This window comes from Microtus oregoni, unplaced genomic scaffold (genome assembly GCF_018167655.1).
Source record: "Microtus oregoni isolate MIOR12 unplaced genomic scaffold, Mior012 000000F_ref0000247, whole genome shotgun sequence".
In the NCBI taxonomy this organism is placed as follows: Eukaryota; Metazoa; Chordata; class Mammalia; order Rodentia; family Cricetidae; genus Microtus; species Microtus oregoni.
This window is the reverse complement of record NW_024543059.1, coordinates 44,543,905-44,563,711: the sequence shown is the minus strand read 5'-3', so window position 1 is coordinate 44,563,711 and position 19,807 is coordinate 44,543,905. Positions and strand designations below refer to the sequence as shown.

At 47.7% G+C, this 19,807-nt stretch overlaps 1 protein-coding gene across 2 annotated transcripts in view; it reads left to right on the top strand.

Moving 5' to 3' along the window:
* Tsks (testis specific serine kinase substrate) overlaps positions 1-19,807 on the top strand; it is a 33,515-nt gene that overhangs the window by 13,065 nt on the left and 643 nt on the right. Inside the window, exons 3-9 of one of the 2 annotated variants that reach the window (XM_041657701.1) lie at positions 12,403-12,498; positions 12,676-12,759; positions 13,705-13,788; positions 14,343-14,629; positions 15,369-15,563; positions 15,997-16,170; positions 19,022-19,157. In XM_041657701.1, the coding sequence (XP_041513635.1) occupies positions 12,403-12,498; positions 12,676-12,759; positions 13,705-13,788; positions 14,343-14,629; positions 15,369-15,563; positions 15,997-16,170; positions 19,022-19,157 (1,056 nt within the window). Of the gene's footprint in view, positions 1-12,402; positions 12,499-12,675; positions 12,760-13,677; positions 13,789-14,342; positions 14,630-15,368; positions 15,564-15,996; positions 16,171-19,021; positions 19,158-19,807 lie in introns of both variants that reach the window. The other variant, XM_041657693.1, reaches the window with a different exon arrangement.

The window sequence follows — 19,807 nt, the reverse complement described above, 5'->3', positions numbered from 1 at the left end:
AGACAGACAGACAACTACCCCAAACACTGTCAGCGGCAGTTCCTTCAGTCAGTACCTAATTTCTCTAATTGAGAAGATATGGAAGCCCAGAGAGGTTCAGCGGCATATGAAAGGTCACACACCTCGGAAGTAGCAGAACCAGCTTAGAGAATCAGTCACGGCAGACGGTTGGTGTGATGATAGCCTACATTGGTGGAGACAGTACATGACGCTGTGGACACCCCAAAGAAGAATAACCAAAGTGTCTATGCAGGAAAGAGAACACACAGGTGTTGACTGAGGTTTCTGTCCTGCCCAGTTCCGGCAGTCATTAAGTCCCAAAGAATTCACACAGAAGTCTACATTAATCATAAACTGATTGGCCCATTAGCTCAAGCTTCTTATTAACTCTTATAACTTACATTAGCCCATCATTCTTATCTGTGTCAGCCACATGGCTCAGTTCCTTTTTCAGTGGCGTAGTCACATCCTGCTTCTTCTGTGGCTGGATCAGGACTGCAGAGGGAGGTTCCTTCTCCCCAGAATTCTCCTGTTCTCATTGACCCGCATCAACTTCCTGTCTGGTTGTCCTGCCTATATTTCCTGCCTGGCTACTGGCCAATCAGCATTTTTTAAAGCATAATTGACAGAATATAGACAATTGTCCCACACCACACAGGCTGAACCTTCAAGTTGAAATAAGGTATTCCCCATGCAGAAAAACAGAGAAAGACATTGCAGCCACCAGGAACAGCATGTGCAAAGAGACAAGGGCTGGAAAAAGGTCTGAGAAATGACAAAGGACAGGACTGTGACATATGGGAGAGATAAAACTAGAAAGAGCAGGACATGGCTCACACAGGCTGCAAAACATGGGTATTGTCTCAAGAGCCAACTTTTCTTCTTCTTCTTCTTCTTCTTCTTCTTCTTCTTCTTCTTCTTCTTCTTTTCTTTGGATTTCAAGACAGCATTTCTCAGTGACTTTGGAGACTGTCCTGGAACTAGCTCTTGTAGACCAGGCTGGCCTTAAACTCAGAGATCTGCCTGCCTCTGCCTCCTGAGTGCTGGGATTAAAGGCATGCACCACCAGGAGCAGACATGTCTCACTGTCATGAAAAGCCTTATGTTACTAAAACATTTTAAATACCATATTCTGTAGGTCTTTGAAGTGTTTGAGGACCATCTTTCTATTAAAAATATATCTTTATTTAACCTTGAAAACATATGTAACATGACTACAAGTTTGTTTTTTGTTTGTTTCAAGACAGGGTTTCTCTGTGTAGCCCTGACTGTCTTGGCACTAGACCAAGCTGGCCTCAAACTCACAGAGATCTGCCTGCCTCTGCCTCCCAAGTGCTGGGATTAAAGGCCTGCACCACCACCGCCTGGCACAAGTTTGTTATAGATGACTAAGTACTAACTTGCATTTCTTTATTATCCTAAATAGCTTTTAAGAACTAAAACTTTACATCATATTTTAAAATGAGCGGCATAGGTACAGTGTCTTAAACAAGAGTAGAAACATATGTACAGTATAACAAAATAACCTTAAATTTGTATCAATATATAAAAATTTACACCAATGTAAAACATTTGGGACTAGTAGGTTTTTTTTTTCATTTTGAAAGTAGATTCAATTATCCATGCTTTTATCCTATATCCCCCCTTTTTGCTTTTCAGAACAAGATCCCCAAATCTAATCTCCTTTGTTCATCTTTTTCCTGACCATTACCAATAACAACTTGTAACCAACCCCCCTAAACAGTGACAAACATCCACAACCCATCAAATGACCAAACACCATCCATCCCACCTCTTGCAAATGTGGGCATCATGTTCTCTAGACTGTTTCCTGTTGTCTAGGGGTGACAGTATCTCTAGGGGACCCTGAGAAAATTGACATAATGATAAAATCCTGGGAGAGCTATCTATATCACTTGTTCAGTCTCTGTATAATGGGAAAATTTAGTGCTTATCTGAAGTCCAGGCTGGAGTAATGCATGAGACTGGACCATCTCATCTCAGCTAGCAGCTTTGAAACTTTTCTGGATCCAGAATTTTGAAGAAACTACAGCAGAGGCATTGAGAGGCTGGATCACCTGGGCTATTTGTCTGTATTGATGTCTGGTCCTTCTTTTCTGAAAACAGACAAACTTTTTTTTTTTTTTGGATTTTCGAGACAGGGTTTCTCCATAGCTTTTTGATTTCTGTCCTGGAACTAGCTCTTGTAGACCAGGCTGGCCTCGAACTCACAGAGATCCGCCTGCCTCTGCCTCCCAAGTGCTGGGATTAATCGCATGCACCACCACTGCCCAGAAGCAATACATCTTTTGACTTCCATTCTGGAACCAAGACTTCTCTAAAGTATACAGGATATTTAGTTCAGCAGTCTATTCCATAACCTGATGTCTCTCAGCAGCTACCATTTGCTCATCAGCATGCAAAAAATTCCAAGTCAACACAACACCATACAGGATGCAGATGTCCTGTGTATTTCCCATCCTTATGTGGCTTCTTTATTTTTATATTACTCTAATCTCTCTCTCTCTCTCTCTCTCTCTCTCTCTCTCTCTCTCTCTCTCGCAGGTTTCCCTAACAGACCTAGCTTGTGGAAGGAACAGCGGGGCTGCATTCCCAGCCGCCTCCCGCAAGGCTAGTTTTATACCCGAAATAACAACACGGAAACTGTATTCTTTTAAACACTGCTTGGCCCACTATCTCTATCCTCTTACTGGCTAACTCTCACATCTTGATTAACCCATTTCTATTAATGAGTGTAGCACCACGAGGTGGTGGCTTACCGGGAAGGATCTTAACCTGCGTCCATCTTGGAGAGGAGAGCGATGGCATCTGCTTCATTGTCTTCTTCCCAGTATTCTGTTCTGTTTACTCCGCCTATCTAATTTTCTGTCCTATCAAAGGGCCATGGCAGTTTCTTTATTAACCAATGAAAGTAACACATAGACAGATGACCTTCCTCCATCACTAGCTGTCCTGGAACTAGCTCTTGTAGACCAGGCTGGCCTCCACCTCACAGGGATTCACCTGCCTCTGCCTCCTGAGTGCAGAGATTAAAGGTGTGTGACACCATGGCCTCTAATCTCTCTTTAAAGACTTTATTTTTAAACTATTTTCTATGACTATCTATACCCATTTTCTTTTTTTTCTCTTCAGCATCTAAGTACATTTTTATTATATTTTTAAAATTTTTTAAAAGAAAACTACCGCCGGGCGGTGGTGGCGCACGCCTTTAATCCCAGCACTCGGGAGGCAGAGGCAGGCGGATCTCTGTGAGTTCGAGACCAGCCTGGTCTACAAGAGCTAGTTCCAGGAGAGGCTCCAAAACCACAGAGAAACCCTGTCTCGAAAAACCAAAAAAAAAAAAAAAAAAAAAAAAAAAAAGAAAACTACCTTTTTCCATTATACATATCAACCCCAGTTCCCACTTTCTCCCCTTCTCCCATTCCCTCCAGCTGCTCCTGCCCTACCCCCATCCAGTCCTCAGAGAAGGTAAGGCATATTGCTTTGTGGAAGGAAAAAGGCCCTCCCTACTATACCTGAGCAAGGTATTCATCCAAAGAGAATGGGTTCCAAAAAGCCAGTGCAAGCAGTAGTGATAAATCCTGGTGCCACTGCCAGTGGCTCCACAGTCTGCCCCAGCCATACAACTGTCACCCACATTCAGAGGGTCTAGTTTGGTCCTTCCCTGTCCAGCTGGAGTTGGTGAGCTCCCATTAGCTCAGGTAGACTGTTTCAGTGAGTGTCCCCATCATGGTCTTGACCTCTTTGCTCATATTCTCATTCCTCCCACTCTTTGACTGGACTGTGGGAACTCAACCCAGTGCTCCACTGCGGGTCTCTACCTCTGTTTCCATCAGTTGCTGAATGAAGGTTTTATAGTGGCATTTAAGATAGTCATCAATCAGCCGGGCAGTGGTGGCACACGCCTTTAATCCCAGCACTCGGGAGGCAGAGGCAGGCAAATCTCTGTGAGTTCGAGGCCAGCCTGGTCTAGAAGAGCTAGTTCCAGGACAGGAACCAAAAGCTACGAAGAAACACTGTCTCGAAAATCAAAAAAAAAAAGATAGTCATCAATCTGACTACAGGGTAAGGCCAGTTCGGGCTCCCTCTCCTCTATTGCTTAGGGTCTTAGCTGGGGTCATCCTTGAGGATTTCTGGGAATTTCTCTAGTTCCAGATTTCTTGCTAGCCCCATAATGGCTTCCTCAATCAAAATATCTGTTTCCTTGTTCTCATTTCTGTCCTTTCTCCATCTCGACTATTCCATTCCCTCAAGTTCTTCTCCCCCCCTTCTCTCCTCCTCCTCCCCTTCCGCCTTCCCTTTTCCCTCCACCTGCATGCTCCCCATTTTTTCAGGAGATCTTGTCTATTTCCCCTTCCCAGGGGGATCTATATATGTTTCTCTGAGGGTTCTCCTTGTTGCTTAGCTTCTCTGGGGTTGTAGACTACGGGCTTCTTGTCCTTTGCTTTACAGCTAGTATCCACTTATGAGTACATATGATAATCAGTATGGCGATTTCTCATAAAATTGGGAATCAACCTACCTCAGAACCCAGCAATACCACTCTTGGGCATATACCCAAAGGATGCTCAATCATGTAAGAACATTTGTTCAACTATGTTTATAGCAGCACTATTTGTAATAGCCAGAACCTGGAAAGAACCTAGATGCCCCTCAACTGAAGAATAGATAAAGAAAATGTGACACAGTTACACACATTAGAGTTTACTCCATGGTAAAAAACAATGACAGCCTGAATTTTGCCTGCAAATGGACAGAACTAGAAAAAACCATCCTGAGTGAGGCAACCCAGATCCAGAAAGATGAACATGGTATGTACCTACTCTTAGTACATTTTCATTTTTTAAAATTTTTTTTAATATTTATTTATTTATTATGTATACAATATTCTATCTGTGTGTATGTCTGCAGACCAGAAGAGGGTAGCAGACCTCATTACAGATGGTTGTGAGCCACCATGTGGTTGCCGGGAATTGAACTCATGACTTTTGGAAGAGCAGGCAATGCTCTTAACCACTGAGCCATCTCTCCAGCACCCTCTTAGTACATTTTTAAAAACATACTGTCCATTTTTAGAGGTTTTCTGTGTCTGAACCTGGCTTCTGTGACCACATGAAACAAATCTTAAACTGCTATATTAGCTGCCTAGCTGCCACGCTGCTCGGCTCAGTGCATGGCACAGACATGTCATGCTGGTTGCATGGCCTGGACAGCAGCCAGTAGCTCTGCCTTTTTACGTCAAGCTCTGGCCCACCCTGAGAGACTGCAGGACATCTGACTCCTTGTCCATACTTTTTTTTTTTTTGCCAGTCTTGCACTTTATTGCCCTTCCATTAGGCCTTGACCGCATACTTGCGTAGCGGGTACAGCCTCTCCTTCCGCTGCTGCTTCTTTGTCTTGAGCTTCTCCTCGTGCTTGGTGAGCCGCCGGCGCATGGCTCTAGTTTTCTTGGGTCGCAGGTCCAGAGGCAGGCCGGGAGAGGAGGAAAGTGTCGGAAGAGGGCTTGTCCATACTTTTTAAAAAGAATTCTTTATAATGTTGTGCCTGCACATCAGAAGAGGGCGCCAGATCTAATCATAGATGGTTGTGAGCCACCATGTGGTTGCTGGGAATTGAACTCAGGACCTCTGGAAGAGCAGCCAGAGCTCTTAACCTCTGAGCCATCTCTCCAGCCCCTGGAACTAGCTCTTGTTGACCAGGCTGGCCTCGAACTCACACAGATCCATTTCTATTAATCTGTGTATCGCCACAAGGCTGTGGCTCTTATCAGGTAAAGTTCCTGCATCTGTCTCTGGCAGAGCTACATGGCTTCTCCTGACTCTGCCTTCTTTTTCCCAGCATTCAGTTTAGTTTTCCCTACCTAGCTTTGTTCTGCTAAGCCATTAGTCAAAATCAATTCTTTATTAAGCAATAATATTTACAGCATACAGAGGGGAATCCCACATCATCTCCCCTTTTCTGTTTAAATAACTTTAACATAGTAAAAGTACATATAACAAGACAGGTGTCAAGAATTAGTTACAACATTTATATCTACTTTATCTTTTATTATAACTAAGGAAAACTATAACTATAATTAAATTCTTCATTTTCATCAAAGGCTCCAGAAGGATATAATATTACCCAAGTAAACAGGAAGTACTTTGTAAGCAACTTCCAAAACTCTAGAGACATTTCACTGCCTGGATAGTCTCCTAAAGTTCTTCTGTACCATTGGGACATCTGTCTTCAGCCTATAGTCCCATAGTATCTGACAGACTCTCTATGAAGCAGGAAATTTCAAAGACTGTGCCACCTATACTGGCACTTTGTCAGTCACTTTTTTCTGTGTCATGCAGAATGTCTAGCAGACTCTTTCATGAAGCAGAAACCCTGAAGGACATCTCACCTTTAGGCAAGTTCACAGTCATTCTTCTGTGTAGATATGAATAATTTGCATTGATATGGATTTTGCTTTAGTGATTTAAATTTAAGGTCAATTTTGTTAAATGTATATGTGTTTCTAATCTTGATTAAGGTATTGTGATTGTGTAGTTCACTTAAAAATGTAATGTATATAGGTTGTTAATGGATAATCAATAATAGTCAAGCTTGTAGTCATGTTAGATTTTCTAGATGTACATAGATATATTTTAGATAGGCATTCTTCGTATCTTTCAAAGATTATAGAATATGGCATTTTAAATGTTTTAATAACTTAGGGTTTTTCATGACAATGAGACACGTCTGCTCCTGGCAGCACCAATCTACTTCAGGAGGAAGATGGGCATCGAAGAGGCACCTTATGGAGTTTGATAGTCATTTGGGCAAAAAACTGCTCTTGCCTGGACTATTGCATAAACTGGACACAGAGAACCCGCAGAGAGAGGACTACTGAACTTGCCTAAAGGTGAGATGATCTTTCGGGGTTCCTGATTCATGAAAGAGTCTGCAAGACATTCTTCAGGACACAACAGATAGTGACTGAACTGACTTTGAAATGTCCTGCTTCATGGAAATGTCTCTGGATACCATGGGCCTGTAGGCCGAAGATGGATGTCCCAACGGTATAGAGGAACTTTGGGTGACTGTCCAGGCAGCAAATGTCTCTGTCATTTCTAGAGTTTGAAAGTTGCTTATTTCTTGTTTGCTTAGGTAATATTGTATCTTTCTGGAGTCTTTGATGGAGTTGAAGAATAGTTAGTTATAGTTATAGTTTTCTTTAGTTATGATAAAGATAAAATAGATGTAAATATTATAATTTTTACTTGATAACTGTTTTGTTATATGTAATTTTGCTATGTTAAAGTTAAAGCCTTCCTTTTTTTTTGGTTAAACAGAAAAAGGGGAAATGATGGAGGAAGGTCATTGGTTAATTATAATAAAGAAACTGCTTGGCCTCATAGGTTAAAACATAGGTGGGTGGAGTAAACAGAACAGAATGCTGGGAGGAAGAGGAAGTGAGCTCAGACTGGACAGCTCTGCTCACTGGAGCAGAGATGCCATGCTCCCCTCTCCCAGGCAGATGCACATGATGAAGCAAGCTGCCAGGTCAGACATGCTGAATCTTTCCTGGTAAGACTGATGCTACACAGATTATTAGAGATGGGTTGATTGGGATATGAGAATTAGCCTGTAAGGGCTAGAGTTAATGGGCCAAGCAGTGTTTAAAAGAATACAGTGTCCGTGTAATTATTTCGAGGCATAAGCTAGCCAGGCGGCCAGGGTGCTGGGGATGCAGCCCCGCCGCTCCTATTACTACACTTCTGTGGGTCCTGCATGTCCAGTTTATACAGCAAACATCAAGCAGTCCAGGCAAGAGCAGTTTCTTGCCCAAATGGCTAACAAACTCCATGAGGAGCCTCTTCAGTGCCCATTTTCTTCTTGAATTTATTGGAGCTGCCAGGAGCAGATGTGTCTCATTGCCATGAAAAGTCCTAAGTTCTTAAATATTTTAAATGCCATATTCTGTAGTCTTTGAAAGATTTAAAGAATGCCTGTCCAACTGAAATACATCTCTGTACACCTAGAAAATCTAACATGATTACAAGCTTAACTGTTATAAATGATTATCTATTAATCTATATTTCTTAATTATACATTACATTTTTTGGTTTTAGTTTTTTGAGACAGGGTTTCTCTGGAGTTTTTGGAGCTGCTACTTGAACTAGCTCTTATAGACCAGGCTGGCCTCAAACTCACAAAGATCCGCCTGCCTCTGCCTCCTGAGTGCTCGGATTAAAGGCTTGTGTCACCACCGCCTGGCTATACATTACATTTTTAACTGAGCTGCACAAACACAATACCTTAATCAAGAGCAAAAATATACATATAAAAAAACTACCTTAAGCTGGGCGATGGTGGCGCACGCCTTTAATCCCAGCACTCGGGAGGCAGAGGCAGGCGGATCTCTGTGAGTTTGAGACCAGCCTGGTCTACAGAGCTAGTTCCAGGACAGGCTCCAAAGCCACAGAGAAACCCTGTCTCGAAAAACAAAAACAAAAACAAAAAAAACTACCTTAAATTTGTATCAATTAACCAAGATCTTTACCAATGCAAATCTCTATAGCATATCCCCCTTTAAAGGTAAACAAACATTTATAAACCATATTTAGGAATTTGGGCATAGTTCTTTCCAAACTGCTTTCTACTTTTTTTGGGCAAAGTAATCTTTGGGGGTGTTCACTGCAACCTTTTGGCGGCTCTTAGTCCATCAAACCACATTAGTCTGGAAGAAATCCACAGGTTCTTATCCTCTGTGGAAACAAAAGAAGAACCTCTTTTCCAAAGCAACATATCCTGAGACCCAAATTTTGAAACCAAGATATCTTTAGAGTATATATGCTGATTTAGTTTAATAGTCTGTACAATGAAATGTCTCTCTGTACTTAGCTCATTCACAGACAAAAAATTAAAAAAAACACACAATAATATACATAATCCAGACTCTGTGTATTTTCCATTTTTACACGACTTATTTTTCTTACTCTATTACTTTTTCTGCAGATTTACTCTGTCTCTTTAAAGACTTTGCTTTATTTTTTTTAAAAACAATTTACCTCTTTTTTTTAATTTTTTTTTTCAAGACAGGATTTCTCTGTAGCTTTGGAGCTTGTCCTGGAACTACCTCTTGTAGACTAGGCTGGCCTTGAACACGCAGAGATCGCCTGCTTCTGCCTCCCGAGTGCTGGGATTAAAGGTGTGCGCCACCACCGCCAGGCTTCAATTTACCTCTTTTTATAACTCTCTATACTCTTTCTTCTCTCTCCCAAGCTTTCATACATTTATCCAACACTGTGCCCCATTTAGAGGTCTTTTTCATCTGAATTTATTTTTATTGTACATCTGTAATCCTTTTATGACCAGAATCACTTCTTAAAATGTTAAATGGCTTGGCTAGTACTAAGGATGCTTTGCCTGTTGACTCTGTCCATTCTGACATGGCAGTGACCTATTTGCTGCCTCTGAGAGCCAAGCACACTGTCCCAGTTCTAGGTATGCAGCGGGTCTATGTCGCATCGTTAAGTAGATTATAACCCACTGCTTACACACCCTGCTCAGGTGCTCGGCCTCCTGAAAGAGCTAGAGTCAGTGCTGGCAGCACGGCCCAGAAAGCTGCTGTTTGGAAACCACACGTTTTTTTATTTTTCTGTTACTGCTGAATCAGGAAAACCTCTCTTAAGGGAGCTGCAGCATGCTGCCAGCAAGCAAAGCCCTTCTGAAAATAACAATGCAACTAAACCTTGGTTTTTAGTGTCCGGAATTCCTCTCAAAGCCCTCTTGGGTTTTAAGTGGATTTTAGTTGGCCACGTTGGCACCAATTTGTTGTAGGGCGCCACTTGTGCGGTCTCAGCTACCCAGACTTTCAAAATAACCACACAGGAACTGTATTAATTAATTAAAACACTGCTTGGCCCATTAGCTCTAGCTTCTTATTGACTAACTCTTACATCTTAATTTAACCCATTTCTATTAATCTGTGTATCACCACAAGGCTGTGGCTTACTTACTGGGTAAAGTTCTGACATCTGTCTCCAGCTACATGACTTCTCCTGACTCTGCCTTCTTTTTCCCAGCATTCAGTGTAGTTTTCCCCACCTAGCTCTGTCCTGCTAAGCCACTGGCTGAAACAGATTCTTTATTAATCAATGGCAATCACAGCATACCGAGGGGAATCCCACCCACATCAGGCAGGTATAGCAGGCAGAGTATAAATAGGAGGAATCCGGGAGGAGAAAGAACTAGGAGAACAAGAGAAAAAGAGGGGGACATCAGGGACCCAATCACCCAGTCAGCTACACAGTAAGAAGGAAAGTAAGATATACAGAATTAAGAAAGATAAAGGCCCAGAGGCAAAAGGTAGTCAGGATAATTTAAGATAAGAAAAGCTGGCAAAAAGCAAGCCAAATTAAGGCTGGGCATTCATAACAGAATAAGCCTCCATGTGTGATTTATTTGGGATCTGGGTGGTGCCCCCCCCCAAAAAAATAAAGAATAAAACACCACACTATGGTCCTCTGATGGGAGGAAGTCAGCATTGTGCTTACAGCTTTGTTCATCAGATGGCCCTACCAAGACATTGCACCCTGTGGGTGCTTCACTCCTTTCTGACCTTTGGCTAGAGACCTAGGCTCCCCTCCTGGTCACACGGCCTTCTTCTCCATAGGGAAATGTCGTTGACATGGCAGCCAGCATTCCCCAGAGCATCACCTCCCAAGTGCCAGGATAACAGAAGTGTGTGGCCATACCTGGCCCATTGTATCCTCAGTTTCTAGAGAGCAGAAGAGCGCCTCAGAGTGTTTCTGCTTTGTTAGTCTGCTTATGGAAGTGTGGGATTTTAGAATTCATTCACTGCCATTTTGCTGATAATCTTTTGTTTTATTTATTATTTATTTTTCAGACAGTGGTTCTGTTATAAAAGGAGCAGTGAAATGCTACTTGCCGCCTGGCTCCCGGCTACTGGCTAGCTTTACCCAAAATAATTACACAGAAACTGTATTCATTTAAACACTGCCTGGCCCATTAGTTCCAGCCTCTTATTGGCTAATTCTCACATCTTGATTAACTCATTTCTATTATTCTGTGTAGCACCATGAGGTGATGGCTTACCAGGAAGATCCTAATCTATGTCCATCCTGGGTCAGAGCTTCATGGCATCTGCCTGACTCTGCTTTCTTTCTCCCAACATTCTGTTCTGTCTACTCCACCTATCTGAATTCTGCCCTATCAAAAAGCCAAGGCAGTTTCTTTATTAACCAATGAAAGTAACACATAGAAGGCCCACCTACTCCAGGTTTCTCTATGTAACTGTTCTGACTGTGCTGGAACTCTCTCTCTAGAACAGGCTGGCTTTGAACTCAGAGATACACCTGCCTCCCAAGAACTGGAATTAAAGGTGTGAGCCATCCCTGCCCAGTTGAGACTGTCTTCAAAGTGGAGACAGCTGGGCACAGTGCTCTTGCCGGTTATCCCAATAAATAGGAAGCTGAGGCAGGGACATCTCCAGGACAGCCAGAGCTACATAGTGAGACCCTGTCTCAAAAACAAAACAAAAAAGAATGAAGCATGCTGACTAGATAGAGGTGCTGAGGAGGCTGAAGACGCATACTTGGGAAACAAATCTCAGTGTCTGTGTGATGGTCCAAGATGTTGATTTTACTCCAGAGAGTAAAGAGAAAGGAGGAGGGCTTTTATGGATACATATTTGTGGCTGGAACCCAAGATCTTGTGCATGCTGGGCAAGTACTCTACCACTGAGTCACACCCCAGCCCCTCACTGGGGGATTCTAGGCAGGGCTCTACCACTGAGTCACACCCCAGCCCCTCACTGGGGGATTCTAGGCAGGGCTCTACCACTGAGCCACACCCCAGCCCCTCACTGGGGGATTCTAGGCAGGGCTCTACCACTGAGTCACACCCCAGCCCCTCACTGGGGGATTCTAGCAGAGGCTCCACCACTGAGTTATACCCCATCCCCAACAGGGAGATTCAGGCATTTGCCTCAAGGTTTTTCAACTGTCTTCCCGTTGTACTTTCCTTGAGCACAGTCAAGAATATCAGTCTGGGGCTGGAGAGATGGCTCAGCGGTTAAGAGCATTGCCTGCTCTTCCAAAGGTCCTGAGTTCAATTCCCAGCAACCACATGGTGGCTCACAACCATCTGTAACGAGATCTGGTGCCCTCTAATGGCCTGCAGGCATACACACAGACAGAATATTGTATACATAATAAATTAATAAATAAATATATATTTAAAAAAAAAGAATATCAGTCTGACTCTGGCTTTCCCACACAAGGAAACTAAGTCCAAGGGTGTCATCCTTTACCAAAGCCACATACCCTTCCAGAGCAAAACCAAGCTGTTTTCTTGGTATTGGACTATATGTCTCCCACTCTTTTCCAGAGTGGGGTCAACAGTGGATTGGTGCGTGCCAAAGACTCCATCACCAGCTTGAAGGAAAAGACTACAAGGGTTAATCAGCACATTCAGACCCTGCAGGTGTGAGGCTGGAGAATCCCTGTACCCCACCACCCCGCACCCCTGTGTGGCCTCTTCCTCCAGTGCTAAGTTCCCGCCTTGGAGCCTTCTTTCCCCTTAGTGCATGCCCAGCCCCGCGGAGGATAAGCCCCTGCTCCCCCTATAACCTTCCCCCACTGCCTCCCTTCCATGGTCAAGAGCGAGTGCTCTGTGCTCAGTGAGAATCTGGAGCGGCGGCGGCAGGAGGCAGAAGAGTTGGAGGGTTACTGCAGTCAGTTGAAGGTGAGCGGCTGTAGGAGGATTGGGCTTGGGGAAAGAGAGGAGGAAGGGAGCAAGGGACCGTGGGGGCTCCGGGTGTGGCTCAGGCGGTAGAGCGCTCGCTTAGCATGCAGGAAGGCCCAGGTTCAATCCTGGCATGCCATTAAACTGAATGTGGTACACACCTATAACTGCATTCGGAAGCTGGGCTCTAGGACTCAGGAAGCCAAGACTCTTTCCAGCTACATAAGGACTTGGAGGCCAGCGGTAAGTGAGATCTTCTCAGTGCTCTTTTGGTTTCCATGGGCACTGCATGCATGTTGGACACACACATATGCACATACATACATGAAGACAAAACGCATACACGGGAAGAACACAAGAATTTTCTTTTTTTTTTTTTCTTGTTATTTTTTTTTTTTTTTTGGTTTTTCGAGACAGGGTTTCTCTGTAGCTTTGGAGCCTCTCCTGGAACTAGCACTGTAGACCAGGCTGGTCTCGAACTCACAGAGATCCGCCTACCTCTGCCTCCCGAGTGCTGGGATTAAAGGCGTGCGCCACCACCGCCCGGCTTTTTCTTGTTATTTTTGAGACAGGGCTTTTCTGTGTAACCCTAGCTGTCCTGGAACTCACTCTGTAGACCAGGCTGGCCTTGAACTCAGAGATCCACCTGCCCCTGCTTCCAGAGTGCTGGGATTAAAGACATACACCACTATTGCCCCGCTCAAGAAATATTTTTTTTTAATCTTTTAAATCTTAAAACTTAAGACAAAAGGAGCGCAGGAGTAGTGGGATGGTGGAAGGGTTAGGCCAGGACAGGAAGGGTTAGCACAGGTTGGCTAGGGAGGAAGAGGGGCTGGGAAGGAGTTGCATCCCACGTGGGGCAGCTGCTATGCAAACAGCGAGGCTGAAGGTGGGGGCAGAACCGGAATGGGAAGGTAGGGCCCCCGCCCTGATGTCCTGACCCAGGAGAACTGCCGCAAGGTGACCCGCTCAGTGGAAGACGCTGAAATCAAAACCAACGTCCTGAAGCAGAACTCTGCCTTGCTGGAGGTAAGAGGGCTGTGAGGAGGGGGTCCCAAACTAGGAAAAAGTTTGGGTGGAGCCTAGGGATGGGGGTTAGTGGAGCTGGGGAGGGCCGGGACAGGAGTCCAGAGCTGCCGGAGCTGAGGCGGCTTGGACCTGATTGTGGAGCTTGGAGGTGGACTGGAGGACCCACAGGAGGAGCCAAAGAGGGGTTGGTGGGAGGGACCAGAGTGGAGCCTCAGGAAGTTAAGTAAGCGTGGAGCATGAAGCCCCTGGTGGGTGGGCTCTAGGATGAAACGTGCCAGCTTACTGCCCAACAAAACGCCGAGAAAGCCTGCTGTGGTCTCGAAGGGCTGATTTTTGACAGGTAGAGCAGAAGATGGGGGTAGGCTGGTTGCAGTCTTAGGGTTTAGAGTAAACTGTCTCTCCCGTAATGGCAGCAATGAGGCCAGTTAGACGGCAAGCGTGCTTCCCAGTTTCCTCTTCCCACACTACTTTGCAGTCTTGTGAATCCCTGGGGTGCAGCTGACTAAGGGTGACAAGGTGCCGGACACCCTGACTCATTGTCCTCTCCTGCCCAGGAGAAGCTAAGGTACCTCCAGCAGCAACTGCAGGATGAGACGCCGCGGAGGCAAGAAGCCGAGCTGCAGGAGTTGGAGCAAAAGCTGGAGGCCGGCCTCTCCCGGCGTGGCCTAAGCTCTGCCACTCCAAGTCAGGGGTGCTCCGGCCCGCCTGGCAGCCCCGAGGAACCCCCGCGGCAGCGAGGCCCGACCTCTAGTAGCTGGGGCATGGCACTCCGGGCAGCGGAGGGACATTCGCTGCCAGAGCAGCAGTTGCAGAAGGTGTCCACCGGCCTGGAGGAGCTGAGGTGGGCGGGGGCTGAAGGAGGTGGGTGGACCAGGCCTCAGGTTAAACAAAGGGTGGGACCTCCGTGGAACGTGGAGGTTGGGGTTTGGATGAGAGCGGGAGGGACAACGTGGATCGGAGGAGTTGCGGTAGGTGAGGGAGGATTGGAAAAGCTTGATATGGGAGGGACTTGGAGGCTGAAGTGGGTGCGGCTTAGAGGAGCTAGGCGAGTGAGGACAGCAACAGAACCTAGAAGAGGATTTGGGTGATGGCATCAGTGATACAGGGCTAACCTAGCACACACATAGAAAAGAAAACGACGGAGCATAGTGGCGCACACCTTTAGTCCCAGCACGGGGAGGAAGAGGCTGGAGGATCTATGTGAGTTCCATGCCAGCCTGGTCTACGTAGAGTTCAGAACAACCAGGACTGCGTAGAGAAACCATGTCTCAAAAAGAATAAAAAAGTCCCAGCACTTGGGAGGCAGAACAGGTGGATCTCTTTGATTGCAAGGCCAGCCTGATTTACAAAGCAAGTTCTAGAACAACTAGGGCTATTCGGAGAAACCCTGTCTAAAAAAAAAGAAAGAAAAAAGAAGAAGAAGAAGAAGAAGAAGAAGAAGAAGAAGAAGAAGAAGAAGAAAAGGAAGGAAGGAAGGAAGGAAGGAAGGGAATAACTGGGTGATCTGTTTGGGGTGAAGTCGCTGGGGGCATGCCTGGTCAGATCTATACCCCTCTTTTCTCCCTCTCTGATTCCCGCAGGAGGGAGGTGTCCTCACTGGCAGCCCGGTGGCATCAGGAGGAGGGGGCAGTGCAGGAAGCCCTGCGGTTGCTGGGTGGCCTAGGTGGCCGGCTGGATGGCTTTCTGGGCCAGTGGGAACGGGCACAGCGGGAGCAGGCACAGTCTGCGCGGGGCTTGCAGGAGCTGCGAGGACGGGCAGATGAGCTGTGCACCATGTAAGGGCTCAGCAGGTGTTGGAGGGGACATGGGGGGGGGGGTCCATGGGAAAGTGGAACCAACCTAAGGATTGACCAGTCTGCTGGGGCTAAGTGACCCATACCAAGAGGTAGAACCTGCCTAGAATCCCCAGTGAGGGTTTGGAAGTGTGATTCAGTGGTAGAACCTCTGCCTAAAATACCCCTGCTATGGATTAAGGGCATGGCTTTGGGGTAGAGTCCCTGCTTGTGATCCACCAGTAAGGAATGAGAGCATGATTCGGCAGTAGTCCATTTGCCTAGCAGAAGCCCTAGCTCCTACTCCTAGAGGAGACGGAGGACCCCACTGGAGTAGAGGACAGGCAGGTCTTATAGTATCAAAAGGCAGCCTCTCGGGATCCGGGCTAATATTGGACATTGCAAGCTACCCACATTGCTTGCTCTCCCATCTCAGGGTGGAGAGATCAGCCGCGTCTATGGCTTCACTGAGGAGCGAACTAGAGGTTCTGGGACCAGTGAAGCCAATTCTGGAGGAGCTGGGGCGGCAACTTCAGAACTCCCGAAGGGGAGCTGACCATGTCTTGAACTTGGATCGGTCTACCCAAGGCCTCTGTGCCCGCTGTGCCAGGTATGGGGAGGGGTAAAGCCCTCATCGTGGGTCACACATTGCCATTGTGAGATGTATCTCTGTGGGTTGCAGAGTGAGAATTCTATTGCATTGTGGGAACAACTTTTCTACCCTTCCCACATGCTAAGAATTGGCTTCTGTGGAAAGTGAAAATCCTGTGCACTTCCAGCACATTATTGGAAGGTTAGCGTGTCATGAGGGTGGGCTCTCAGTGACCTGCAACATAATACCAGGGACACGAGAGAGAACTCAGTCAGAAAAGTGTTTGCCTGTACCAGCCAGTCGAGCTGAATCTAGGAACTCCAGGGTCGGAGACTCTGTCTTTAAAAATAAGGCAGAAAACAAACAAATAAATAAGGTTGAGAGCTAGAAGGCCGTTAAGAACACTGGCTGCTCTTAATGACTCAATCCCCAACACCCATGTGGTAGGTCACAACTATCTGTAATTGTAGTCCCGTGGAATCTGATGCCCTCTTCTGATGTGCAAACCTACTTGTAGACAAAACAGCCATTTACATAAACAAATAAATCTTAAAAAAAATAGAATAGGCAGGGCTGGATATGGCTATGCGTGCCTTTAATCCCATCACTTGGACTCAGAGACAGGTGGATTGTGGTGTATATGAGACCAGCCCTGGATACATAGCAAATTCCAGGCCAACCAGGGCTACATAGATAGATTCTATTTTTTTGTTGTTGTTGGTTTTTCGAGACAGGGTTTCTCTGTAGCTTTGGTGCCCGTCCTGGAACTAGCTTGTAGACCAGGCTGGCCTCGAACTCCCAGAGATCCGCCTGCCTCTGCCTCCCGAGTGCTGGGATTAAAGGCGTGCGCCACCACCACCCGGCCTGATAGATTCTATTTTTAAAAAAGGAAAGAAAACGAAAATACAATGGGATCAGAGAGGTGGCAGAGAGGATAAAGTGTGTGCTCTGACAGCCACACCTCTGCCCCTGTGGAAGGAGGAGAACCACTCACGCTGGCTGTCCTCTGCCCTCCACACCCGCATGCCCACCCACCCACGCTGGCTGTCCTCCGTCCTCCACACCCACGTGCCCACCCACCCACGCTGACTGTCCTCTGCCCTCCACACCCGCGTGCCCACCCACCCACGCAGACTGTCCTCTGCCCTCCACACCCGCGTGCCCACCCACCCACGCTGGCTGTCCTCTGCCCTCCACACCCGCGTGCCCACCCACCCACCCACGCTGGCTGTCCTCTGCCCTCCACACCCGCATGCCCACCCACCCACCCACGCTGGCTGTCCTCTGCCCTCCACACCCGCGTGCCCGCCCACCCGCCCACCCACGCTGGCTCTCCTCTGCCCTCCACACCCGCGTGTCCACCCACCCACCCACGCTGGCTGTCCTCTGCCCTCCACACCCACATGCCCACCCACCCACGCTGGCTGTCCTCTGCCCTCCACACCCGCGTGCCCACCCACCCACGCTGGCTGTCATCCGTCCTCCACACCCGCGTGCCCACCCACCCACCCACGCTGGCTGTCCTCCATCCTCCACACCCGCATGCCCACCCACGCTGTCTTCTGCCCTCCACACCCGCGTGCCCACCCACCCACGATGGCTGTCCTCCGTCCTCCACACCCGCATGCCCACCCACCCACCCACCCACACTGGCTGTCCTCTGCCCTCCACACCCGCATGCCCACCCACCCACCCACGCTGGCTGTCCTCTCCATACCCGCATGCCCACCCACCCACTCACGCTGGCTGTCCTCCGTCCTCCACACCCGCATGCCCACCCACCCACACTGGCTGTCATCCGCCCTCCACACCCGCGTGCCCACCTACCCACGCTGGCTGTCCTCCGTCCTCCACACCCGCGTGCCCACCCACCCACGCTGGCTGTCCTCCGTCCTCCACACCCGCGTGCCCACCTACCTACGCTGGCTGTCCTCCGTCCTCCACACCCGCGTGCCCACCCACCCACCCACGCTGGCTGTCCTCTGCCCTCCACACCCGCATGCCCACATTCTCTGGAGGGGCTGGAGAGATGGCCCCAGGGGTTAAGAGCACTGACTGCTCTTCCAGAGGACCCAGGTGACATTCCCAGTTCCCACATGGTGGCTCCCAGCATCTCCAGTTCCAGGAAATGCAGCACCCTCTTCTGGCCCCTGTCTGTACACATGGGGCATGCAGGCACACAAAGTAAGGGACTGGAGAGATGACTTAGAAGATTAAGAGCCCACATTGCTCTTTCAGAGGACCCACAGAAGGACACTCAAAATCACCTGTAACTCTATCTGAAGGAATCCGGTTCCACTGGCCTCTCCCGGCACATACGCATACCTACACATGCATAGATTAAAATAATAAAATAAAGGTGGAGATCGATTGAGGAAGACACTCATTGACTTTTGACCCCATTCATGCACACACTAAGTGAGACCTCCATGTGCTGTGGAGAGCAGGAAGTGGGTTTCCAGTCACGTGTAACTGTGCACTGCCGACGTCTGGCAGGTTACGCAAGGTGCCTAAAGAAACAAGGCCAGACTTGGTGGTTTATGACTTTTTGTTGTTTTTTTGAGACAGGGGGTTTCTCTGGTGACCAGGCTGGCCTCAAGCAGAGATCCGCCTGCCTCTGTCTCCCAAGTACTGAGCTTAAAGGCGAGAACCACCAGCCAAGCAGTGGTGGCACATGTCTTTAATCCCAGCACTCGGGAGGTAGAGGTAGGCAGATCTGTGAGTTCGAGGCTAGATGGGTCTCTATAGTGAGTTCCAGGATAGCCAGAGCTATGTAAAAAAGACGTTGTCTCAACAAACACAAAAGCAAAAGGAAAGAGCTGATGCAGCGTAACCAGGGCATCACCCATCACTGACTCCCCCTTCACAGCCAGGGGCAGCAGTTGTCCACAGAGTCCCTGCGGCAGCTTCTGGAACGTGCGCTGGCCCCGCTTGTGGATGAGGTGAAGCAAAAAGGCCTGGCTCCTGCCTGCCCCAGCTGCCAGAGGCTACACAAGAAGATTCTGGTACCAGAAACCATGGGTTGCCATGACACAAGTTACTTTTGTGTTTAGCAGGGTGTGGGCAGCCCTGCTCAGGAGCCCTGCTGGCCTCCGGCAGGAACAGATGCTCAGTCATTCTGCCGCCTACGGTGACAGGTTCTGCCCGAAGCATACTAATGCACTGGGCTGGGAGTGCACGGGGAGCAGATTCCTCTCTGTAGCTCTGAATCATGGGCCTGATTTTCTGTGGCCCTTCGGGGAGGTCCCTGGACACAGAGGGACCCACTTCCACAAGTCACAGCTTTCTAGCTGTTAGAGCTTGAGGTCTGGTGCATTGTGGGACATAGAGAGCGAGCGCGTATTGGCCTGTGGGATATACATTAGAGAGAGTAGTTGTAGGGATGCATGAGGTCATGGCCTGGCGCATCGTAGATACAGAGGTCAGTGCACGATGGGATGCCGGCCTAGGGGATGACGGGATACAAATTGTAAGGAGAGCTGCAGCCCTAATCCAGACACTCACAGGGCGTGGTGAACTGTGGGATATGGAGCACTGTAATGCTAGGGACCATTCTTGTGACAGAGGAACTTAAGAATTATGGGATGTGGAAGGGCACCATGCCATCCGGGATACACACAGTATGGGGCAGTTCCTAGGCATTAGGGGCACAGTA